This window comes from Pinus tabuliformis, chromosome 6 (genome assembly GCF_031772625.1).
Source record: "Pinus tabuliformis cultivar Carrire ecotype Pingquan chromosome 6, CPIR1, whole genome shotgun sequence".
In the NCBI taxonomy this organism is placed as follows: domain Eukaryota; kingdom Viridiplantae; phylum Streptophyta; class Pinopsida; order Pinales; family Pinaceae; genus Pinus; species Pinus tabuliformis.
The window spans coordinates 339,286,121-339,312,948 of record NC_142292.1 but is presented as its reverse complement, the minus strand read 5'-3'; the positions used below and the strand labels follow the sequence as shown (position 1 = coordinate 339,312,948).

Below are 26,828 nucleotides of genomic sequence, written 5' to 3'. Positions count from 1 at the left end.
AAAAGAATAAGGAAAAGAATTGTTATTATTATGACTAATTAAAGCATGGGTTTCATGCTTGGGTCATCATGTTTTAGGTCAAAGTCCCCAATGAGAACTTCTAGGATTTATTCTGAGTTAATAGAGTCATTATACTTTTAAAGATACCCTTCTTGGGCTTTTGAATGATGTAAAAAGGTTAAGTATTGTGTCAAATATGAATTATGTTGTCTCCAAACCAAGTCGGCTTAAGATGATCAAGTCGCTCTCAAAAAGGGCTATTCGACCTCACCAAAGGACTATAAATGAAGTAGTTCGAATTCTGTTTGAAGCACTCTCTCACAAGCTAGTTCGATATCTCTTGAAGCTGGAAAAAGTGTGAAATATAGGAAGGAAGAAAAGGAAGTGCGAGTTTGGTCTAGGAGAAGGAAGGGAAGAAGATCGAAGTTTTGGTGCATCTCTCTCTCTCTCTCTCTCTCTTGCCCTGGTTTGGAAGATCAAAGTTCTCTTGTTGATGCGATAGCCAATTGCCGTGTGTTGCTGCTGCCAGATCAAAGTATAGGTTGAATTTGTTGGTGCTGGGTGCTGTTGCCTCAAGAAGTTGGCTTCGGCCAAGATCGAAGTTCCTATGTGAAGATCGAAGTCTTTCAATGAAGATCGAAGTCTTTCAATGAAGATCGAAGTCTCCAAAGCAAGGTTGAAGGTTTTGGTTTGAAGAAAGTGTTGCTGGTGCTGCTGCTAGGTCAAGTAGGATCATCTGCAAGAGAAGAGGGAGCCTAACTTGGCGTGGAGGAAAGTTTGTGTCAAGGTCTAGAGTCTTGGAATATCTACGGAAAACTATTGAAGGAAGAATTACTAATTGGGTTTCCCCTAGAGAGGGATTTTTCCCTGGCTGTGAGCCTATATCTAGTGCCCATTTTTTATGTGCTATTGCTCTGGTAATTGCTTGATGAACTAAAGGAAAGAAGATACAAAGAAACCTAATAAGAAGTTAAGAACATCACAAGTAATTATCAAGTATAAGAAAATATTTCCGCCTTTCTGATTTTCTAACACTCCCTCTATGGAAAATTACTTGAAGATGGGAATCAATATCATGAGAATTGCAGGAAGCTCGATTGGAAGGATCATGTACAATCTATTTAGGAGAGTCAAGAGTGAAGGATTCTTGGTTGCACTTACAGGTACTCTTGATGATGACAATGCATGGATCATTGATAGTGGATCATCAAGACATATGACGGGAGAAAGTGGACAACTCAATACTCTATCGAAGGAACCATCATTTCATGCAGTGGGGTTAGGTGACAACAACAATCATATAGTCAGAGGCTTTGGATCTACATCATTGAAGTTGGAAAATGGAAGCTACACCTCAACAATATACTCTATTTTCCAGGTTTGAAAAAGAATTTACTTTCAATTTCTTGTTTTGAAGATAAAGGAGATAGGGTTTCCTTTGTAGATGGTAAAGTTCTGGTTTGGGAAACAATTCAAGCATTGATAAGGCAAAAGTTATTGGAGTTTATGAAGGAAGACTATATAAAGTTATAATACCATCTCCTCAAGCTATAGAATTATGGCATAGAAGATATGGGCATATACACTACAAGATATTTCCCTCACTTAGTCAAATAGTAAATGGCATCCCCAATATCAAAGAAGTTGGCTTCTTATTAAATTTATGTTCTCTTCATCAAGCAATTACCAACACATAAAGAACACAAAGAGACAAAGAACACCAAAATTAGGCTCCGAGCTAGGGAAAAACCCCACAAGGGGGAAAACCCAAACAATCCTTATCATAGAATCAAATCAAAATGAGATATCCAAAACCCAAGACCAAGACCAACACTGTCACAATGAACCCAGGTTAGCCCTCCTCCAAGTCTCCTTCAACAAAGTCAATGCTAGTAAAATCTCTAAATTCTGGTCAAATCACTGAAATTTTTGGACCTTCAGTGTTGGCTGAATTTTGGCCCTGCAACAGCCTTGGAAAATTGTAGAACCTTCACATGTGTGAGCAGATTTAGGGCAGAAATTATGAATTTTCTCCCTCCTTTGATTTTGCTCTCTTTCCCTTGGCTTTGCTATCTTTTCTTCTCTTCTTGGCACAACAATTTATGTGTGTTGATGAATATCCTTCAAGTGGTCGAGTTGACTTGCATATATACATGTCATGGAGGGTTGAATAGTTGCCTCTAAGGCCGACTTGGCCTTGTGATGACTTTTTGACTGAAAAATAAAATTTCTCTTCTTTTCTTACAGAAAGTCCAAATGGGACTTGACTTGAATACATTCTCTTTCCATTTGACTCAATTGACTCTATAAGCATGGAGAATATGCTTTGACCAAAATAAGAATAATAATAATGAATATAATCAATGATAAAATTTACATTTTATTACATTATGAAGACCGACACTAGTTACATTTTTCAACACTCCCTCTTAACTAGGGAGGTATTCATAATGACACAACATGATACTCAAGTTGAAATATTCATATAAGAAAGCATCCAGATTGATAAGCATAAATGATGATTTTTCATCATCATAACCATCATTGTAAAAATAGCAAGGCCTTGAATCTCAAGCTCTTTCTCTTTGCTAGATTAGAGCACAATGCCGAGAGGTGTAAAATTGGACATCAATGCCTCTCTAGGTACATACCCCATTCGGATGTTCACCAAGTATGTCCTCACGAGAGTATTTCCCAATCCATTGTCAGAAAGTTTGACACTAGGAAATATCGATCCTCAAGACTATTCTTATCTTGGAGTAATGTACTTGACTTAAGGCAGTTATTGCTGGTCAAAGCACACATCCTCCCAAAGAATATCAGTTCGAGATTCTTATCCAATCCACCATTCTCCAAGCTAGTGCCTTTACTAGGATTACGACTGTTAGTCCTGGCCACAGTACATGACACATGGAGAATATTGTGTCCACCCTCACTCTCTCTCAACTAGGGAGGAGATCCCCACTTCCTCTTAAACAAGGAGAAGTAACCAAAAGCCTAACCTTGCCATAATCAACCTTCTTTATATAAAGAAACACCATCAATGCATCAACTATCTGTTTTGTCATTACTGCTACTTCATGACTTCTTTCTACATCATATCAAGGATCATAAAGTACTTCAACCTTCCTGGTTCTCTACCACTCTTCATGTAGCCTTGATCAAAATCGAATCCAACATGTCATCAAGTAGTTATTTAAACATTCTATAGAGTCAAACTGTACCAACCGCCACAACTGCTCAGAAATCTGCTACATAGGAAACTATACCATAGCTCAAATATCAATAGTATTTCTCCTTGTCGTGAATCAATTGAAGTTACTGCAAATCCAAAGATGTAAGATCCTTCTCTTCTAATTTTGCTTCCTATTCCCTCTGAAGTTAAAATCACTACTTTTGGTTCATGAATCCTTCTTTCTCAAGATCATAAGATTTCTTCAAATTTTTAAAGTACTTCTTCTTATTGAGGCAATTATCTTCATTTGCTTCTTTTCTTCTTTCGGAGAAAACCTTCAAACTTTTCTTTCTACAAACATATCCTTCCAAGAAATATGTAGAAATGATCAATCCTTCAAAATTTTGAAGTACTTCTTCTTATTACGACAATTATTTTCATTTGCTTCTTTTCTTCTTTCGGAGAAAACCTTCAAACTTTTCTTTCTACAAACATATCTTTCCAAGAAATATGTAGAAATGGTCAATAATGGTGTCAAATAACAATAATCAATCAGCTCCAAGATCAAAGTTCTTTGGTGATGTTATATATCTATAAATTGTCAACCATCTTTTCAATTTCTTCCCAAGTGGATATTTGAATCATGTTCTTTCCTTTGAAGATATCGTTTCTTTCATGCTGCCATTCAATTGACTGACTACATTGTGTTCTATTCTATTGCCTTGATTCTCGTAGAAATGCTTTTGCTTTGCCCCTCTATCTGACTTGTTTCCAAAATGCTTTGTGCAAATGTCTTGTACTAATCTTTTACTGAAGTTGAAACAAATGTCTTGTTGGAGAAAAGCTGCATATTGACTTTGACTATGCTATGTTTTGCTACACTTGCAGTACTGGATTGCTAAAAGACATGATGACTATTTCTAAATCTTCATGATGAAATTAACATCCTTAACTACTACCGTGATTGTAGAATACTGTGACTTATGGAATAGTGTGTAGACAACTATATGCTCCTTAAACTAGACCTTCAGGACTTCAAACTTGCGAATTCTAAAAGAAACTTTCATCCTTCAAATGTTACCGCAACAATCTTGCACGCAAACCTGGTACTTGCCAAATTCTTCAGTCTTGGGTTTCTTTTCAGCTTGTTCATCTTTTGCTGCATGTGCTTCATCTCTTTCCTTTCTTTGGCTGTTCTTTTTGTTCTTTGGATCCTTGGAACAATCTCTTTTATAATGTCCATGTTCATTGCAACCAAATCATTGAACTTTAGACATGTCCCTGTTTCCACTGTTGGAAATACTAAGAGGGGGGTGAATCAATATTTCTTTTCAATTGTTATTATGTCCAGTTAGATTCTACACAATCAAAGAAATGAATGATCTTATTATGAGGATAAAAAATCTTTTATCAAATGAAAGAGTACAATAAGATGTGAGGGTTCCAACCCTTCAAAATTTAGGCACCAACCTATTGCCAAGCACCAACTTGGACTTAATGAGGCTCTGACCTCTAGGGCTTCGACCCTATCTTCTCCAAGGCACCAACCTTGTGTTTATGGGCACCTACCCAAAGGACACCAATCCTTCCTTGCTGCTTTACTGAAGTTGTTAGTTCAAGAATGCTTCATTTCACCAATCTGCACATACCGCACCATCTCCACTTCTTTATCAATACTGCACAAAAGTTTCCACCACGACTTTTCCACTGCTTCAATCACTAGATTATCTCAAGACAACTTAAACACTGCTGCACCAAGTTTTACTGAAGTTGTTAGTTCAAGAATGCTTCATTTCACCAATCTGCACCATACCGCACCATCTCCACTTCTTTATCAATACTGCACCAAAGTTTGTAATTCCACAGGACACTGTGGTATCCTTGCTGTAGTGATAATTATCACTGGTCCAGTTCCCTTTTCTCCACCAATAGATAAGTCACAGATTGCTTGTCAAATTAATCCGAAGTCTGCAGTCCAGTAGTCCACAAATCCTAGCACCGAGTTTACTGTTTTTTTGATCCGAGCTCTTCAATGATGTAGGCTACAGGTCTACACAAAATTTTGTAGCTCCGAGCCTTACCAATGTCACTGCCCAAGCCTTCTACAAATGCTAAGACCGGGCCAGCATCACTTCCATAGTTCCGAAGTGAGGTAGGTGATCCGAGCTTCACTAAACCCAAATCCAAATTGCTGACTGTTCCAAAAAGAAATCCGAGCCTTGATCTGATGTAACTGTGATGAAGTCTGAGGTAAGGATTATACCCAACAGGTCTAAGACTAGTCTGAGGCTTCCACAAGATAGCTGTCCGAAATCTCCACAGTACTTATAACAGTCCGAGCCACTTCAGGTGATAATCCTTTGTAGTCCGAGCTCCCAGTGTTAAGTCCGAAATTTCCACTGTCTGAAGATAATTCGAGGCTCAGCAATACACCAGGTCCGAGATCAACAGTTCTTGCACTGTGTCAACAGGTCCGAGGGTAATTAGGGATGGAGAAGATGTTTTACTGTGGGTCTGAGGTATGTTTACAGTAAATAAGATTGATCCACTGTCTGGAGTTTGTCAACCATCCAATATAACCCAAAAAACATATATTTGTGGTCTTTTCCTTCAGTTATATGCCTTTTTTTCTTCAAGTTCACGAGTTGTGAACTGCAGTTACCTCTGATCTTCGTAAATTCTTGAACTGATGATAGAATAATGAGTTCGAATGCCTAATATATAGTGTTTCTGTAATGGTAAGCGAATAGACATGACTTTACAAACAGGCCGACATGAGTACCCCTGTGTATAGGTCGGCTTATAAGTAAATAAATAAATTTTGACTTAAAAATTCATTTTCTCACTATTCACCGGGAGTTTGGAGGCGAGTAAGAGCACAATGGAAAGAGGAAAAAATCCTCTTTCAGATGGCATGGGAATTATTAAGAAGAGATGCCTCTAAGGGGTGAAAATATTTTTCTTTGTCACTGCCTTTGAGTTATTAGGTGCAGAAGAGGATTAGGACAGTGTGGCTTTGTTATAGGAGTCAAGTCATCATGAAGGTAGTGCAGTGATGGTGTAGTATAGGAGAGTTCAACCGACATATTTTCCATCAATGACAATTATTGACCAACACCCACGAGGCTTGTTGTTGTTGTTCTTGTGATGATATTCAGATCTGAACATTCCAAACCTCTTCCTTGATCTAGCAGCAAATGCTTGAGAATTTTCATTATGGGGTTCTATATCATCTTTAGCCTTCAACCTTGTTTCTTCTAAAACACATAGAGCCCAAAGTTCTTCAAAAGATGGAGTATCTTTCCTTGCATAGATTCCACTTGCAAAACCACTCCAAGCTGGAGGTAGAGCATTGAGTGCGAGGTGATTAATTCATAATCTGATATGATTTCTCCAAGTCCTTGAAGTTGATCCTTTATCTTTGATATCTTCACAAAATATGAGGCCACATCTTCGTCTTTTGATATTCTTGTTCCATAGAGTTGATTCCTTAGAGATATCTTTTGACCGGTAGTATAAATAGAATATAGTTTGACCAATTTATCATAGACTTCTTTGGATGTGGACAAATCTGAAACAAAAGAAATGAGATGATCCTTGATAGACTCAAAGAGGATTCTTTGAGCCCTAATTTCTCCTTTCTTGTACTTGGCCACTTCTTGAGTGTTGTTCTTGTCTGGTGCTAGAGCTTTGCATTCAACAAATTGCATAACTTCATTTTCATGGAGAACTAGATCAATTCTCTTCTTCCAAGATTTGTAATTAGAAACTCCATCAAGCTTGTTGCTTTCCTTGCAGATAGATGTCATTTGGCTAGGAGGATTAAGCATAGAGAATAGATAAATAGATAAATAAATAAAAAATAAAAAAATAAATAAAGACTAATAATAATAATAATAATAATAATTAAAACAAACAGCCGACATATACTAGCAGACATATCTCTATTATAAACTATTTAAACCCTCATTAAAGCTCTTCTACTATCATCATTCAAGTTTGTCCTAATGATGGATCCCGATTGGGATGTTGATAAAAGAAATGGTTAATACTGTGGGTTCTCCGGCTTCTAAATCAAAAGAATAGTAGAGTACTTACTTGTCAAAGAAGGAGATGCTGGTTATAAGAGTGTCATCAAGAATGCTAATGATTTGATGATATTTCCAAGAACCTTTTGGGAGAGAGCTAGCTGCTATGAGGATGTCTTCTTCAGGCCTTCTTTTAGAGAGATGACTACTGCAATAGAGTCTTCAAGTATGTCAACGATTTGTGATCTTCAAACTACCTTCCCTTCACCTTAGCTCTGATACCATGTTGAGAAACCAAGTGTAATAAAGATGATGCTTGATTTCTCTTAACTTGATAATTACTTGTGAATGTTTGTTGGCTTCTTATTAAATTTATGTTCTCTTCATCAAGCAATTACCAAAACATAAATATCACAAAGAGACAAAGAACACCAAAATTAGGCTCCAAGTCAGCGAAAAACACCCACAAGGGGGAAAACCCAAACAATCCTTCTTATAGAATTAGATCAAAATGAGATATCCAAGAGCCAAGACCAAGACCAAAACTGTCACAATGAACCCAAGTTAGCCCTCCTCCAAGTCTCTAACAAAGTTATGTCAACAAAAGTCAATGCTGGTCAAATCTCTGAAATCTGGTCAAATCACTGAAATTTTCGGACCTGCAGTGGAGGACAAATTTCGGCTCTATAACAACCTCAAAAAATTGCAGAACCTTCGCACATGTGAGCAGATTTAGGGCATAAATTATGATAGTTCTCTCTCTTTGACTACACTATCTTTCCCTTGACTTCGACTATCTTTTCTTCTCTTCAGGGCACAAAAATTGACGTGTGTTGATGAGCAGTGTTCCACGGGGACTCGCCCCCCCCCCCCAGGGGTCTAGTTTCCTCGCTCCCCCGCGCTCCGGGGACTTGGGGACGAGTAGGGGACGTTTCCCCACGCTCCCAAAATGGAGGAAACTCGAGGGGACGTGCCAGGGAAACGTTTCCCTTCCCTGAGGGGACGTTTCCCCACGCTCCCAAAAAAATGGCCTTGCTTATAGTTTATGATTTAATAGACCTAAAGTGGTACAAAGCTACTCATGTTCTGTATGGGGATAACGTCTTGTGCTGTCTTTTGGTTTCAACAAGCGTTATTTTAGAGGGTCAGTATCATGGAAATTTGCTGGACCATATAGCACGTACATGAATTTTCCCTTTTAAAACTTCTCCTTTTTTCTTCAAGTGATGGCTGGATTACAGTGGGGAGATAATTGGAGTGACAGGCAAAGAATATGAGACATTCAGTTTGTGTTTTTAATTTGCATGACATTTGACATACAAACTATGGAAGCAGCACCTATGTCATGTGGGAAATAATTGAGTGGACTATAGACTAACATGCGTTTACTGCAAGCTTGACAAAATACTATGGGCAACAAGAAATCTCAGGAACTGTCGTTATATATGAATTTATACAGTTACAAAATTTACACAGAGCACAGTGGCTCAGCTTGAATTCTCAGGTTTGAAAATTATTTTCACCCCTGAAATACACTGCTAGTTTGAAGTTTGAACTGCATGGCATTGCTCTAATAAGGTAGACAAATTATCCATGCCATCGTTGGTCACCCAAGTTGGTTCGCAGATGGTCATCCTGCAGTCAATGTCATTTGATAGTAAACTGTCAGAAACTCTTTCATGTGATCTTCTCATCTCTCCTGGAACTAAAGCTCTTCTTTCAGCATATGGTGTACTGTCTATATTATATATAATATAACAAACTTTCTAGCTGTTGGATCCAATACAGCTGGACAACCCATTGTAGTTGCCCCTTCTACTGCCAATGCAGTGTTCCTGATCTGTTCATTTACCTTTTCACAGAATTCAGTGGCTACCTTATCAAGCTGAAGCTCTCCCCTCTGTCTGACCAAAATCTAAATTAGAATTTGACCAAGCTAAATTAGAATTTTAAATTTATTATTTTATATGATATTATAAATTTGGATAATGTCAAATGATATTCATATCAATGATCATGCTTTGCAGCTTTTCAATTCAAACCAAATTGTCATAGTGGACTCAATTAATAAATTATATTTTATATTTATAAACTTTTAAGACCCTGACGCTCCCCCACGTTTCCTAAAAAATGGTAGGGAGCTTTTGCATAGGCCGCTCCCGCGCCCCCTCGCTCCCGCGCCCCCTCGTCCTGGAACCTTGGTGGAACATTGTTGATGAGTGAGTGAATATCCTTCAAGTGGTCGAGCTGACTTGTATATATACATGTCCTGAAGGGTCGAATAGTTACCTCCAAGGCCGACTTGTCCAAGGAGGGTTGACTTGGTCTTGTGATGACATTTTGACTCAAAAATAAAATTTATTTTCTTGTCTTGACAAAAAGTCCAAATGGGACTTGACTCAAATACATTCTCTTTGACTCAAAATAAATTCCTTTTGACTCTATTTGACTCTATTGACTTTATAAGCATGAAAAACATGATTTGACCAAAATAATAATGATAATAATGAATATAATAAATGGGAAAATTTACATTTTATTGCATTATGAAGACTGGCACTAGTTACATTTTTCAACAAGGAATTTGTCCATATTCAACAAAGACACGTCCTTTTTCCTTATTAGAATAGTATCTTAGAAACTTGTCATTCTTTCATCAGTAATGTGCCTCAGATTTGTCCTTTCTTCTTGCCTTAGACTCGTCCCTTTCTCTTGCCTCACGATGTTGAACTTACTTGAATAGACAGATTCGAATTATGCTCTTGGAGGGAGGTCGAATGCCTCATTTATATAGTCTTTTGCTGGGCCGAATGTGTGAAAAATTTCATCTATTGCAATAACTGGAAATTATTCTCCTAACTGTAAATTAAATTATGCAGTTTATTTGCTACGACAAACAATGAATAAAATCACAACTGCAATTTTCAAGATAAAAATGTTGCGAAAAATAAAACACTGAAACTGAGAAATTCTAGCACACACATAAGAATTTTGACCCAGTTATTTTTGGACAATTGTTCCCAAAAAAACCCAATGTTGGAAAATTGGTGCAGCAAATGAGGGTTTTATTATTATTCTTCAGCAGCAATTTTGAATACAATAATTTAGATGCTCCACTGGCAATCTAATCTGAGGAAAACACTGGCAAAATTATTGTAAGAATTTTCTCTCACTCAACAATTAATTTTTGCCACCAAAATTTCCTCCCTAGCAACATGTTGAACCTTCTGCGTCATCCTTTGCACAATGCTTCCGCAAAGCTTCTGGGGATTTCAACCTTCCTCTCATTGCCTCTTCCTGGGACTGGAATATTTCCTCCTGGAAAGCTGCTAACCTCCTCTACCACTTGCTACTCACCTTTTGGCTCTATCTTCTCTACTGAATCTCTGCCATTGAGAAAATCGAACTGCTTGGGCAACTGAGTATCTGCACTGGTGTATTCTCCATCACCACATCGATCCCTTCTTATATCTTCCTGTTGGGACTCCAACGACCAAGATTAAATCTTAATCGATGACTTATATCATTTATGGATCGATCCGTGTGAGTTTCTAGATGATCATTGTCTCAATTAATACCGAGTAATTAACCATATTTCCTAAGTTTAGACTTAGGAAATGTTTAAAAAAATTGGTTAATAATCTAATTAAGTCACTTCTAGGTTGAATTTCTAGAAACAATTTCTGGGTCTTGGAGATCTCATGTATTCTGGCCTCTCCACCAAATTTCGCGGCTAGAACACATCCTATGCAACAAAATCTAACACTCCCTCTTAGCGAGGAATGTGTTTTAGCACTGCACATTTTCACAACACTCTGTTTCTGTATCATCTCCTGTCACGCTACTGATGTCTGGCTGCTGTTGCCCACCAACTACTGCGCAACTCTAATGTTGTATATGTGTTGTCGCTGACACTGCCATATTGTTGCCAACTCTGCATTTGCACTGCAGCTCCCTCTCATCTATCGCTGTTGCAACTGCAACATCTACAACTAAAAATCTGTCCTTGCTACTGGAACGAGTTCTCCACCATACCCATCTGTTTTCCTGAAATAGGCGAACTTAGCTCTCCTTAGAGCTTTTGTGAGTATGTCTGCAACTTTCTCTCCTGTGGGAACATACTGTAGTTGGACTGCCCCACGCTGTTCGGATAGGAGTGCAGAGGCAAGTTCGGTGAAGGAACTCAGTGAAGGGTACACGATTGCAGAAATCAACTCGGTGCTATCTCACAGTCAAGGGAGTAACTCTGTCTCGGTACAACAAGGAGAAATTTGGAGAAACACAGTTTGGACAAGGGTATATAGAAGCTACAGTTCGGTGCTATAATGGAGACCACAGTTCGGTAGAAGCTACAGTGTAGTGGCAATGATTTGTGCTATGATTCGGTTAAGATCTCTTACAGTCTCGGTGCCATAACAGTTCATTGCCATCACAACTTTGATGACCATCTTAGTGTGTTCAGATAGTTCTCAGTGATCACAATTTGTTTTAATGCTGCCACTATATCTATGTTTCAGTGCAACTACAGTAAAGAGATCTTGGTGTCATGTCAGTGAGAAAGTCTTGGTGATGATGATATCTCGGTGCTAAGAAGGTCAAACTAGAAGAGAAGTCAAGACGGAGGAAAGAGCAGAAGGTTGACAGTCAAGAGAACTAGTGTCTTGGTCTTGGAGTGGCAAATAGGTCAAGGGTCTTGGTCTTGGTATTCGTCAATTGGAATCTCTATAAGAAGAATTTGTGTGGGTTTTCCTCTCAAAGAGTGAGAGGTTTTGGCCCTGGCTGATAGCCTACATTCCATGTCTCTTGTCTCTTTATGTTCATGCATTGGTAACTGTTTGATGAAGAAGAACACTAATAATCGAAGTAAAGAAGATCCTAATCTAAAGAAGTAAAAAACACTCACAAGCAGTTACTAATTGAAGAGAAATCACCTAATACTTGATGCCCTAGATTTCTCAACAACAACAAGAGGTTGAGTTATTCCCAGTGAGGTTGCATAGAGCCCTGCGTAGGTAGCTTCAAAGGGCAATTCGATTTAGCTATGGAGAAATCGATTCAACATCTAGTGGCCAGGGAAATATTCCAGAAGGCCGAAGAGTCATTTCCAGCAGTAGAGACAAGCAAAATGACTTGATCAGACGCAGTTCCGGGCTACGCGTGTGAGGGTATGTGCAAGCATTGCGCAGGGGTCTATGTAAGGGGTCCAAGAGGATGAGTTTCTAAAGCCGAGTTGTGCCAAGGTGCTTGTGGAGGAGGGGAAATATCCTCATATAATTTTGGCCAGATTTTCTTGCTGTGGATTGCTAGTTTTCGACATCCAAATTGTACTCAGATTATTTGGCTGCTGCTTAATAATAAAAATCCTCAGTTGCTGCAACCGGTTTTCCCACATTGGGTTTTTCCGGGGACTTTTGTCCAAAAATAACAGTGTTAAATTTTTGTGTTTGTGCGCCAGTATTTTCTTAGTTTCCTGTTTATCTTCCACAGTGTTTTTATTTGTGAAGTTTGCAGTGTGGTTAATTTGTTGTCGCTGTAGCAATAAACTGTTAAATTAATTCCAGTTGCTGCAATAAAATTTCAGTGGTGAAATTTTCACAGATACAAGAGCATTTGAAGGATGGAAATCGGAAGGAGAAAGATCGTTCTATAGCCCTCGCTCTAGCAATTAAGGAGGCTGAACTGTAGCATAAATCTCTACGGATCAGTGCGAAGTTTTTGTGGTTTTGGTACATAGATTTGAGGCACCGTTTTTTGTGGCATGATTTGGATTTAAAGGATAATATAGAAGACATGTTTCAGCCCCCTTGGAGACGTCATTTCTGTGGATAAGTGCGCACGCTGAGGCAAAATTATAGGACTGTTTTTGTTCCTCTTGGAGACACTATCTCTAAGATATATCTCTTGAAAATAGTGCGCATTTAGAGGCCGACTTGATTGGCATAGTGCGAGTTTTGAGGCAGACTTGGAGAACATTTTCCTTGACCTTGTTGGAGAACAACTTTGGACAAATTGTGGAAGATTGACTTGGTCCTTGGTGGTTGGTCATCTTGCTAGTTAGTTGACTTTGATGTATCTCTTGTTGCATTGATTCTATAAAGAAAAGGTTGGCTGGGATTTTCCTAGGGTAAATACTAAAAATCTTCTTTGCTTCTTTGTGCATTGTGAATTCTATTGCTCTATTGTCGATTTAGTTGAATTTCTGAAGTATAATTACTTAATGATTTTTCTGCTGTGCTAAACAAAATACTTATCTTTGGAAGTAATTATCATAATTCAGAAATAAAGTAATTGCATCTATTGTACTGGAAAAATCAACAGGCCTCACCGTTGGAAGCCTTTTAATCACACAAGTGGGCTAAAAGGAGGCTTAGTTTTATGTTTTATCATTAAGATAACTTCTAGGCTGGCTTGTGACCTACTTGTAATCACATATTTTATTATTTTGAGGGATTTTAGTTAGTTTTAGACATAAATCGATTTGGTTTCTCTTCTATATATAGAGGGAAGTCGATTTAGGAGGATTTATTATTAGAAACACTCATTATTCATTCGAGAGAGTGCACACTAGTTGGCCATCGTCTCTTGTTTACTATGGAGCATTAAATGATCAAATTATCTTAGAGGGGTCATTGTGCTTGGATGTGATTATCTCTTAGATGGTGAATGGTGATTCTATGGTGATTTGTGAAAATTTATTGGAAGTTATCTTCTTCCATCATGTACTTGTTGTAGAATTAGGGTTTCATTGAAATTTTCATCATGTGTATTCAATATTTTATGGCTCTAACATCTCCTTCACGAGATTATCATTGGAGAGCAAGTACCCCAAGCTCCGACGCTCCTGGGAGCTTAGGAGATGGTACAAAATGCTCCAAAATGGTCAGAAACTTTGGTTGGAGCATTGGAGCTTTCTAGGAGCTTGTCTCGGCCAAAATCGCGGTTTCCGGAGCGGGTTTCAAGTGGGAGCTTGGATCAAGAGCCCGTAGGAACTCCGACTCATCAAGGAGTGTCTAGACGCTCCTTGATGGATCAGAGCTCCTATGGGCTCCGGATCCATGCGTACCCGAAAAGCCCGCGCAATTTTTTGGTGGCAAACTTACTTAGAATTGGCAGCGAAACTGACTGAGCTTTTTCTATATAATTGTCCCTCATCAGCTTTGAATTCATCAACGATTCAACTCTGTTCGCCTGTCGTGAGGAGTAAGTTGCTGTGTTCGTTGCATGTTCGCTTGCTGTGCTTTCCCTGTGTTCGCCTGCCTGTAAGTGTTTGAACTTTGAACTTTGTTTGCATTCTAATTTCTGGATGTACATTAGACTTCAACGTCGTATCCGAGCTTAAACTTTGATATGGCATCAAAGCTTAAACTTTAAAACCTAGGAACGTCAATGATACCATAAATGTAGCCATACTTGCATCCTGCTCTCTTTGCTTTGTGTTGTTGTTGTAAAATTTTAAATTATTTTTATGATTAGTTGTTTCTGCATGCTTCAAGATATGTTTTTGGAGGGTTTAATTTAAATAAGGTATCAGGGGTTAAGTTTTATATGCTACAGGGATTAAGGAAGCCTTGTTTTCTGATTTGATAGGAAGGTTTAAGTCTTCATTTCTTAATACTCCACACCCAAGTTCTGAAAACGAGGGTTTGTGTATGTTCGTTCAGGAATAATGAGGATTAAAACTGAAAACCCTTTGTATTATGGGAGGGATTTGCTTCTTGGGATTCCTCTCACACAGACCGTTCAGAGGAGATTTTTACTTGTTTTAAAATAAAAGCTTCAGAAAACATTTCTCTTAGGATCGGAATATTTTTTTGAAAAGAGCATGAAAAATCATTTTTAACAATGATCGGATTCTGGCTAATGCTCTAAAATAGTTATTTTTATAAAAGTTAGGAATAAATTATAACTGGAAACTGTGGAATAAGTCAGAGATGTGGTTTACTCCTGTCACATGGCTTGAATTTTAAAGGGATAAGGCCTGGTGCAAGTCCTGTGTGATTAATGTGAAAACAAATACCCTGAAGACATGGCATATAAGCTGCAGGAAGTCTGCTCTTTGCGCCCCATTCAGGTGGGGGTAATTTTCGTGAAGCATTCTCCTTCCCAAAGAAAAGGGGAAAAATATATGTACTGCAAAACCTTTATCATTTGCAAATAATGGCTAAAAATTAAACTGTAAGATGAACATAAAGACCAAGCTTTGCATACGCAGGTGCAACATTTTTTGTAGTTGGTTTGTGTCTTCATGTTGTGGTTCTATATATGAACATGTCAATCTCATAGATAAAAGAATAGTTTGAATGTAAAATTTGAAGAAAAGTCTGATTGATTCATCTGTTGGTGGATCATTTGTATATGTTGGGATTTTAATTTTTACTATTTATTTTCTTATATTTGCTTCGCTCCCTCATTTAGTAGGTTATTATTTTGGCATGTGCAAACAAGACTTTCAAACCAACCAGAAATAAAAGAAAATCTGCAGATCTTCATTCAGACAGTTACTTAAATGTACAGTTGCTTAAAGGATTCAGGCTTTTGCACATTGGAATTTCCAGTTTCTGTTTACTGTGTTTTAAACTTTTATAATGTTAGTTTTTTATTTTCGAGCTGGCAAAGCCCTATGCTCAATATGAAATTTAAAAATTACATTCAAATCTAAGGTGCACCATTAAATTAAAATTACATTAAGGTGTAATGAGATTAAGTAGGGAAGTATCCAACGCGTTTAATGATTACATATGATATTTCAAATTTGTCATTCCAATTAATTATCTTATTAATTGTTTTATAGGTCTTTTCATTACATTCTTTTGAAAAAAACAACTTTCATAATGATTGTTTGAATGAAAATCATTCCACTTGTGTAGCAACCAATGTAAGGAAAAGAAGATGAAATAGGATATACATGGTTTAAAATGTCAAACACAATTGCCGCAATGTTGAGGTAACTAGGAAAATCAAATTTTGTTAAATGAGTATGAAAATATGATGAATAATGAATTTTCCATTGAAGTGTTAACAAGTACAAATGATTCAAATTATAAATCTATAAAATTTAAGGTTATAGATTCAAGGTTAACAAGTGCAATGATTTATAGATTTGATAAAATTTGAAAACAAAAATTATTTTATTTCTAATCACAAGGCAATCATTTTCATCAAATGAAATGATATGAATCAATATTTTGTTAATAAATCAAAGACATCAATAACTACTAGCACTTTACATTCATCCTAGAATCTCATAACCTTTCATCTCATATATATATATTTTCATGGAAATGGAAAAGATCGAATTTTTATACTTAAAAATGGCAATATTTATCTTTTGGGGTCATAGAATAACAGACCGTATGCATGTGCTGCCTATAAAGAGGCCCTGCAAATAGATGGTGACATTAAAGTGGAGCACAAAATCAATTTGGAATGAGAATTGGAAGTGGAAGTATGCGCTGTCCTTGTTTTATACATTGCAAGAGACTCTTAAAAGCTTTTTGTTTTATTATTTTAGTATTTTGTTATACAATCATTCACTTGATCCATAACAACAAGTAGATAAACTTTATGTACTTTATCAAGTGCAGTTATTTATTTTAATAAAGTGATAAAGTGAAGTTAATTATTTTAGTATTATGTTATACAATAATTTACTTTATAAGTTTTTATCCATAACAATAAGTAGATAATCATGTACTTTATGGATAAAGTACAACAGCCAGACTGAAATCACTAATAGTAATTGATTAGTTTATTAGTTTATTAGAGTATGCAAATTATCATTGACTAGTTTATTAGTTTATGAGCACTCATAATATGCAAATTAAATACTAGTATTGTGATTTTTATTTTTTATGTACATTGTAAAATATATTTATTTGTTCTACTTCTAATTTTTTTTGTATTTTAATGTAAATTTTCAATAGAAAATTGGGCAATAAATGTGGTAACAACAATAGCAAGATGAGACCCCCACTACCTCCACCAGTTTAACAAGAGAATGTAGAGGCAACAATAGGTACCTACAAGCAATCAAGAAACATTTCCAAAAAGTCCTTAATGAAGTTCATGAAAAAAGAACACAAAACAAGACAAAAAACAGTGGGGGTTGCGAGGAATGACAATGCAATTTGTGTGACCATATTTTTAAGGGTAGCTATACAAGAGTATGACATCATCTTTTGGGCATACCTGGGTTAGGAGTGAAGAGTTGCACATGTAACCTTGAACAAAGAATGAAGATGAGTAAGCTTCACATGAAAGCAAATGGAAACAATGAATGTGATAGTAGCATTGTATCTGCTAATAATAAGAGAGGTAGACATGAAGATTCATCCCAATGTATGAATGAATAAAGTCACATCCAAATTGAGACTAATCAAGGAAGTTCTAGCACTAAGATGACTACTGTAAGTGACTCCATTCAAAAGATGTACAATGTTTTGAATAGGGAAGAAGCAGATGATGCCACAACAATTTTTTTTATGGTGAATGGAATTTCATTAAATTCCATTCGTTCACCATACTATAAAGAAATGGGGAGAAAAATCATAGCTGCAGGGATAGTATATGCACCCCCGGGGTATAACAAAATGAGGACTTCATTATTAGATAGAGGGGTGACAAGAATGCATGGACTTATAGAGGACCTCAAACAATCTTGGGTTCATTCAGGTTGTTCAATTGTCATGGATGGTTGGACAGATATTCAACAAAGAACTTTGTTGAATGTTATTGTCACATCGCCAGAAGGGCCTTATTTTTTAAAAGCAATTGATTTTGTTGAATGTTATTGTCACATCGCCAGAAGGGCCTTATTTTTTAAAAGCAATTGATTGTAGTGGTAAAACTAAGGATGCTGCTTTCATGTTTGAAATGTTGAAGGATGCAATTGATGAGGTTGGTCCTTCAAATGTGGTACATGTCATCACAGATGCAACACTTGTTTGTAAAGCAGTGGGATTGATGATCCAAAGTCGATATAGGCATATCTTTTGGACTCCTTGTTGTGTACATGCCCTTAACAATCTCTTAAAAGACATTGGTAAAATACAGTGGATTGCAAAAATCATTTCAGATGCGAGGGAGGCACAAATGTTCATCTGCAACCACCATGCTTCCTTGGAAATTTACAGGATGTATTCAAAGAAGCATTTTTTAAAACCTGCAGAAACAAGATATGCCACATATTTTATTTTGCTTGAGCGCATGGTTGAAGTCTATGTATCTTTACAAGCCACTGTTGTTTCTTCATAGTGGAATGCATGGACTAAGTCTAAGTCACCTCAAGCAAAGAAGATAAGAGAAATGCTTCTTAATGAGGATTGGTGGGCTGAGTGTAGATATGTTTTCTCTTTCATAGCTCCAATTGTGGAGTTGATCAGGGACGCTGACTCAGATTCTCCTTCTCTTAGAGAAATATATGAATGTATTGATACCATGGTGTGCAAGGTAAAACACATCATTTGCCAAAGAAACACTTCTTTGGAGTTTTTCCATGAAATCCACAAGTTGATAGCGAGAAGATGGCTTAAACTCAATACCTCCCTTCACATCGCTGCATATGCCCTTAATCCAAAGTGGTATATGGAAAGACCAAATAGAATTCTTCCTATTGATGATGAAGAGGTAAAACAAGGGTTTCTTGATGCTATAACTAAGATGTATACTGTTGATGAAGCAAGTGTGATACAGGAGAAATTTATTAATTTTGGTACATTAAGCCCTCCTTCATTCAGCCAAGATGCAAAGAGGGACATCAAGCATTATGCTTTGAAGAAGCCCCTTGGATGGTGGAGAATGTATGGGGGTCAGGTCCCAGAGCTTCGAAACCTTGCTTCACGTTTGATATCTCAGGTGCTAGTTCCTGAGCTGCTGAAAGGAATTGGTCCACTTATAGTTTCATACACTCTGTTAATAGGAATAGACTTACCCCTAAGAGAGTAGAGAAACTTGTTTATATGCATAGTAGTCTTCGACTTTGTTCAAGGAAGCTACTTGAATATTTAGAAGGCCCTGCTGCACGATGGGATGTGAACGGTGAAGATGCTGCCCAAATTGATGATGATGATGACAATCCTTTACCAAATGTAGGATTGGTTGGCATACCTTTAGATGACATTGTTGCATCTGATGATGATGATGACAATGTTGATATAATACCCAATGAGGCTCAAGCTTATATGGATCGCCTTGATGCTGAAGATCGTTCTATATGATCATAAGCTTTGTATTTTTTGTTGCCATATTTTGGCTATTGGGCATTTTGAATTATGTACTACTTTAGGCTTTTGCCTTTTTAAGCTTTTTTCTAGTATGAACATCAATATGATTTTAGGTGGCTTTTAGTTTTGGTTTTCACTTTTTATGGTTGTCTCTTGAATAATTCATCATTTAAAAAATTAATTTGATATGTACATTTAATCTTTACACTTAAAAAAAATTAATATATATTAAATTTTAATTTTTAATATATTATATTATTGCCGCTCCCAACTTGACGTTTCTTGTAAATTTGGGCAAAGCTTTTATCCATACTGGATACTCATTCTCATGTATCCAAAGTACCCACATACTGGAAACTCGTGGGAAAACCTCATTGTAGCTTTTTCTTTCTTATGAATTATTCAATTGGTCTTCTTCCATAGATCTTGCTTAAGACTCCACTTCCCCCTTCATTGAGAAAGGATCTATCCATTGTTGTGTCAATCTTTTAAGGTTATAAATTTGAAGACCCTAAGTTTTTATGTTTTCTAGGGTAAGGTTGGGTTACAATCTGCATTTAATAGTATAAGTTACTTTGGGCATTATAGTCTTAGGGTTAGGCTTTGCATGTACTCGATTGGAAAAACATAAATATAATTTTTCATGCATTTTCAACTATTAACTGGGGTTGACATCTGCGGTTTATGTGTTGTTGTTTTATGCATTTCCACCCATTGAAATTCGCTGTAATCTATTTTCCTTATTTATCCATTAAATAACCTTTTATTTCCAATCGTTTATCATCATTTTTGGTCTATTTTATTATTCCTGTTATTATGCATGTTGTAAATTGTGCTACTAGAAATCCTAGTTTATAACAACAATTGGTAATTTAAAAGGCAGTTGTCTATAATGAGACTTTTTGGAAGTTTTTCCGGTGGGTTTTTCTGGTCAAAATCCGGTAGCAATTTATTGGAATCGCAAGTTTGATAGCTAGTTTCTGCACAATCAAAGCGTCCCAGGGGTTTTTCAGGGTGCTGAATCCAAATATGCAGTGAAAAAACCATTTTAACTGCAACAAATCAAGATTTAACCTCAATTTCTTCGGCCGGATTTCGTCACCGGAATCTCCAAAAAGTCGCATTATAGACAACTCCATTTAAAAGTAGCATGTGTTTGGGAACCCTTTTGACTATGTTACCGGATCTGTTACCGGATCCGTGAGGGAAAGGGACTGGATCTGCGGATCCATGCATCAGAGATGAATTCAAATCCGGATTTGTGGGGATTTGGCTAGGATCCACATTGTGCATGGTTACTCAATCCCGATGTTTTGAACCCAATGGCGTTTGGCTCCCAAATTTTATTCGCGGGGATCCGGTGAGAATCCACTCTGCGTACTATTAATTGGTAGATGTTGCACATTCTAATCTCGATAGTGTTTGGTTGGCGAATTTTAAAACCTCGGCGCAATATAATTTAAACCATCTGTTCTCTCGCTGGCTTGATTGAACTTAGCATTCACAAACGTGCTTGTGAATGAATGTTGGAGTGATTAAATATAGAATCATGCCATCAATTCTGTTATAATGTGTAATTACTGTTATGTTCTATTTCAAATTAAACATTGACCATTTAATTTTTAATGTTTCTAATTTAATTTGTATAAATAGTTAATGTATAATATTTATTTTAAGTTTTTTAATTTAATATATTAATTAATTAATGTTAATATTGATTCTAAGTTGAGTAACTTAATATATTAATAATTTTTATTTAAATATAATATTGATTTTAATATATTAATTATTTTTATTTAATATATAATATTGATCCTAAGTTGATTAGCTTAATATATTAATTATCTTATAAAAATATTACATACTACGAATATATACAAGTTATATATTATAAAATTTATAATTTTTATTCTTTAAAATCATAAAAAATATGTTTATTTTCTTTGCACCTAGCGGATCTGCATTGTATTTGGATCCCGGTTTTTCAAAAAATTGGCAGATCAGTATCCGAATCTAGGTAACTTAACTTTTTGAGCTTCCCCAGGACTTAGTGAGCCCTCTAGATTTAGCCATAGGGTCCTTTGAACTCGTCACCTTGGAATTACATCTCATCTCACTCTAAGCCTTACTTATTGAACATTTTCCCTTGGCTGATTTATTTAGTAGAACCCTTCAAGGGTATTCAGCTTGGGAATACTTGAATTGTTTGATCTCTGATATTTAGTAAGGAAATCACCTTTGTGGGGATAGTATCTGACCACAGAACAGCAGGGGAACAATTGCTAAAATGATAGTGGTGACTGATAGTTGCCCTTGATCTAAAGTGCTTAGTGAGGCTTTGCACTATGGTGTTAGATTTTGTGTTAGATTTTGCGGTAACACACAAATCAGACAGATTTAACTTGAGAGCACATTTATTAAAATCTGATTTAACTTGAGAGCACATTTATTAAAATCTGAGACACACTTGAGGTTGGCATGTAGTTTCAAATTTTCACTTTCACAATTTAAGTTTCTGTTCTTGTATACAAGTTTTCTAGAGTTATTGTGCAGTGTTTGAATTTATGCTGGTTAGTTCTAAGAAAATAGGACGCTGATGCATAGTTGTGTTCCATGTGCATCTTGATTTGTTCGAGCTACTACATATATAAGGAGATTTTGCGATTACGGAAGTTTTCAGTATACGGGTCTTGTACTGTTTTTAAGCCAGCTTACGATTTTATTGTTTCTACACTTTTTTTTATTAGCTGTATATAATTCCAGTCTGTTATTAGATTTCTTGTTTGGTGTGGCCTGATCATACATGCACTTTTGAAGTTTTGCAAGGCATGAGTGTCTTTGGTTTTACTAGTTTTGGGTGACCAGGGCTGAGAAATATGCATATTTCAAAAAATGTTGAATATTTTGTTGATAATGCAGTTATTAGACAGTATAAATATCATTTAGAAGCCTTAAAAAGCACAATTCTAAGGATAGAAACATGGAAAGTCCCTCTTTGGCGTGAAAAAGGACTAATTTGATATTTCTAGATCATTGATCTGTGGTGGTAATTATCTTTGTTTCACGGCCATAAATTCTGCATTTTCTTAACAGAGTACCTGTTTGCATTTCCAGGTCCAAAAGCACTTCGAGTGGCACTCACCTCCAATAAAATATGATGCATTCCATATGGTTATGTATGATCTTTGGCTACGGCATTACACTGTGAAGTATTGATGGAATCTTTTCTTTGCAACGTTCGGCTCATATGTGTGATGTTTTTCACATATATATTGAATTTAGAAAATATCTTTTACCTTTAATTGTAGATATATATCTATTAAAATCTCTCTTTTATCATCAGGGAAAAATAGGATCGTTTCCTTTTAACTTTCAATTCACAGGGTTCCTAGGTCTGTATATGTAGCATCAAATATCAGACCAGTGAATTGAACGTTTTTGTCTCGATCTTCAAACGGCATTTATTTCAATTGTTATGTATGATTAACAAATCATGTAATGCTTTTTGAAGTTTTAGGTGAGAATGAATCTGCAGGCTGCAACTATTCTTTGCGACGTGTCATACATTTTTGATTGAGCATGTGGAAAGAGATTAAACTACAGATTTTTATTTTTGTAAGTTACATGGTAAGAGAAACATGTTGACTCTTGAATGACAAGAACGAACAATAATTGCCAGTAAATATTACTGTAGAATTAGAAGAAAGATGCTAGTTAAAAATCAAAATAAATAAAGTACAATGCCATATAATGTCCTAAAAACCAAGATGAAATTTTATACCAATGATCAAAATGTCACAGGAGATGTGAGGTACGTATATATGATAGAATCAATTTTAAAGGGAATGATTCCATTTCCTGCACATAAAACTTCGTTTGGATCTTTACGATAGACACTGATTATTGTCTATATGATGCTTCTCAATAAACATGATGGTGTTTCTGTTTTTATACAACAGGATATATATACTTTTCATTGGGTGTGATCTTGAAGTTGCCTTATTCATCTTCCCTTATGTTCTGCAAAACACGTGTCTCCTATGATTTTGTCACGCTGATCATGACTTTATCAAGGTACCTAGCTCTGGTGAGGGGCACTAATCAAATTTAATGGCCAATCGATTCAAGGTATTTAATTGCTGAAAGGGGAAAGGATAGTACTAGTTAAATGAGTTATTACATACATACATACGTGCACAGGCTAGTACCATAAACAGGGGAATGAAAAAACTACTGACATGAAATAAAAAGGCGCAGAATATTGTTGGAAATGTGTATAAATGGATAATGGATCTGTTTAAGGGTGCCACGTTTGTGCACAAAGACCAAATGATCAAGTATAGCATGAGTATACGAAATACTCTTTTGTGTTGAATATTAGTTCAAATAAAGTCACGGGAATGTATTATCAAGGTATAATAGAAAATAGTTGAGTGGCTTTTAAGATTAAAAGTTATTTCTCGTTCTTAGTAAGAAATAGTTGAAGTGAAGTTGTCATAGGTTTCATCATATGAATCCCTTTGGCAGTTGGTGTTAGATTTTGTTTATTTTTTTTTTGGGAGAAAAAAAACGGAATATTTTCATTGATACTAAGATTTTATATATAGATTTTGTTTATATATTTATATAATTAGTCTAAATTAATTTTAATTTCAAATCTATCAAGCGTTGAGAGGGATCAGATCTTTTGTGATGCAAACCTCTTTTAAAGTGAAAAGAGATTTGATTCCTCTCGGTGCTTGGTAGATCTGGAGTTAAGATGAATCTAAGCTGGTTTAATTTCCCCTTTTAAATAGGCTATATTCTACATGAATACCAAGGGTCATCTTATTTTTCTATAGGGTTAATTTTTATTTTGTTATTTTTATTTTTATTTTATTTTTGACTGAGCTAAAATGTTTATATATATATATTTTTTTATCTAATGTAATTTTTATTTACATGACATTACATTACGTTACAACATCTCTATCACACTGGACTGGAGAGCGCTTCTCAACGCAATTTTTTTTTTTTTGGGACATGGCTACCTAATTAGTTAAATACAAGAAATTGATTAGTTTTTTTGGCTTAATACAGTACAACTGCAAAGTTGTTTAGGACCTTACTGAGCTTAGAATGTTCCCTGAATCTGCAATTGAGATAAAGATGGCCATGCAGGTTGCTAAAACTTCTGTGTCAATATTCCAAAAGGATTAGCAACTTTAATCATGTCATTCATATATTTTTTGGGATCTAAAACCCTTGGCATGCTCTATGTTTTTTAGTTCAAAGAACTTACTTCAATTAGTTGGATTTCATTATTTGGTGTTGAACTTTTCTAATATAAATTAATCTACTTGCTTGACATTGGAATTTTTCAATACAAAACAATACTCCCTTGGTTTCTAGGAGCCCTAACTTCAATTTTTTTTTTTTTGAAATGTTGTCTTTCCAATATTCATGGAGTTTCTAGGACGTGGGGACACATGAGTAGGGATGGGGAAAGACATTTGGTAATGTTGGGTTCTCCAACATAGGGGACCTTATCTACAATACTAAAAAAAATATAAATTAAAATATATGAAAATTGAAATGTGATTCATTGAAATCTTATATATAACAAATGCACCAACAACATTCGCATGTAACCAAAGTTATCAAAATAGCAAAACCAATTGAGATTTTACTAGTATGGAACTAGAATTGTCTTGTGAATTGATGTGCTAATGTGTGTGTGAGTATGCAAATTTTGATAATGTATATAACATGTGACTATCAAGCATAGATATACTAAATAGTTTTGAATTTGAATTGTGATACATATTCAAAATGATATACCATAGACATGGAGGCTATAAATGGGCCTCTGGAGTACAAAAAACATCATGCTATGAGCTTGAGTTTCTCCCGGTTCCATAGGAGGGCCATGCCCTTCATGCACATGATAGTCTATATGGGCCAACCTAGCCTCAATCTCATCCAACCACTCATCTAGTCTTCGCTGGCTACGACAGACAAGCCAGTCATTCAAGGATCTCTTCCTGTGTAAAGTGGACAGCATTGATATATGTTATTGTTTCATTCCTATCATCATATCTTTGCTCACGAATTGTGTCAAGGCTAGCATGTATCCGTCAGTTTCTCTGTTATGGATGTAGTGTTGGTGGTTGCAACACACGACTTGATGATTGGGCTCCAGCAAGATCTCCTTCCTCTTCCATCACTAGTTTCTCTTCGTCCACTCACTCAACCACTCGTCTTGCCCATTCTCCAGCCTGCCCTCAAGGGCCTACACCATAGCGAGCCTACCCACGTTGACATTGCATAATTCTCAAGGCCCCTTCACATTAGAATCCTTCGCCTAGGGTGATGCTCCACTCCACTTGACCTTGTTTACTGGCCTAGTCCTGGAAAGGGACCTCGACCACCCACCCACTACTACATGTACATATGTACAGAATGAACTAGTTATCCAGTAAGTTAATCAAATAGTTCGTGAGTGAACTCACCACTTGACCTTATCGACAAGACAAATGCCCAAAATGGGCACCCCTGCACTCTATGACACAACCTTGGCTCCAAGCGCCACCCTCTCTTATAGAGAGATCCCCTAAGGAGGCCTAGAAGTGAGACAATGCATATATCTGAGAGTAAACAAAATAATGATGAGATCTATCTTTTGCCAAAATTTTTGTGTGACCACAACACCATTCATCTAGGGTAAGTTCTATCTCTGGAACTCAGGGGTTCGCAATTGCAACTTCCTCCTTAGAATTTTAGGGTGATTGCCCCTAGCTGGGTTCACCAGGATCCCACACCTCTCTCACCAACATTAAAGCACCATTGACATTCCTCACAACCCACACCCATTCAACTCCTACCAGTACTAGGATGCTTAGGTCCGTTAGCATGCACATGCAATGTGCCCATGCATACACTATCACAGATAGACCATTCGACCAACCTCCCATACCCAAGAACCAAACACATGGTGCTGAGGATACAGGCTCTATAACTTCCATGCTCCTCTTGATTGTTCTCTGTAGACAACACCACTTGCTGTGGCTTGTCCCCTTCCTTTCACCACATGTCATACCAGTTGACTTGGCTTGCTCGAGGACGGACTCCGTATTGCCTGCCCTACCTCCCCTATCATGCTTGCCTTGTTTCTCACCCCCAACGAGGAATTTGTTGTTATTAGTTAATATGTCCTAACTCATTCCTATTCTTTAATGAAATTACATTAAGTTTGTTAAAAACAATTAGTCAGAGCTATATGATCACAAGGAGAGATTTAATTTGATTCCGAAATTGAGATTACTTAAAATTTGTTTCATCTCTATTTTCTTCTTATAACATCTTACCCTTCTATAACTTGCTAATTTAATTTTGATAACGCATTTGTTATTAGTTCTTGTCAAA

At 36.4% G+C, this 26,828-nt stretch overlaps 1 protein-coding gene across 4 annotated transcripts in view; it reads left to right on the top strand.

Moving 5' to 3' along the window:
* Positions 1-23,096, top strand: part of LOC149258682 (Exostosin family protein) — a 229,042-nt gene extending 205,946 nt beyond the window's left edge. For all 4 annotated transcript variants that reach the window (XR_016256868.1, XM_089415753.1, XM_089415760.1 and 1 more), the window contains one exon: positions 22,539-23,096. Coding sequence is in view for 3 of the 4 variants with exons in the window: in XM_089415753.1 (XP_089271879.1) it covers positions 22,539-22,640 (102 nt within the window). In the remaining variant the exon portion in view is untranslated. The remainder of the gene's footprint in view (positions 1-22,538) is intronic.
* The last annotated feature ends 3,732 nt before the right edge of the window (positions 23,097-26,828 follow it).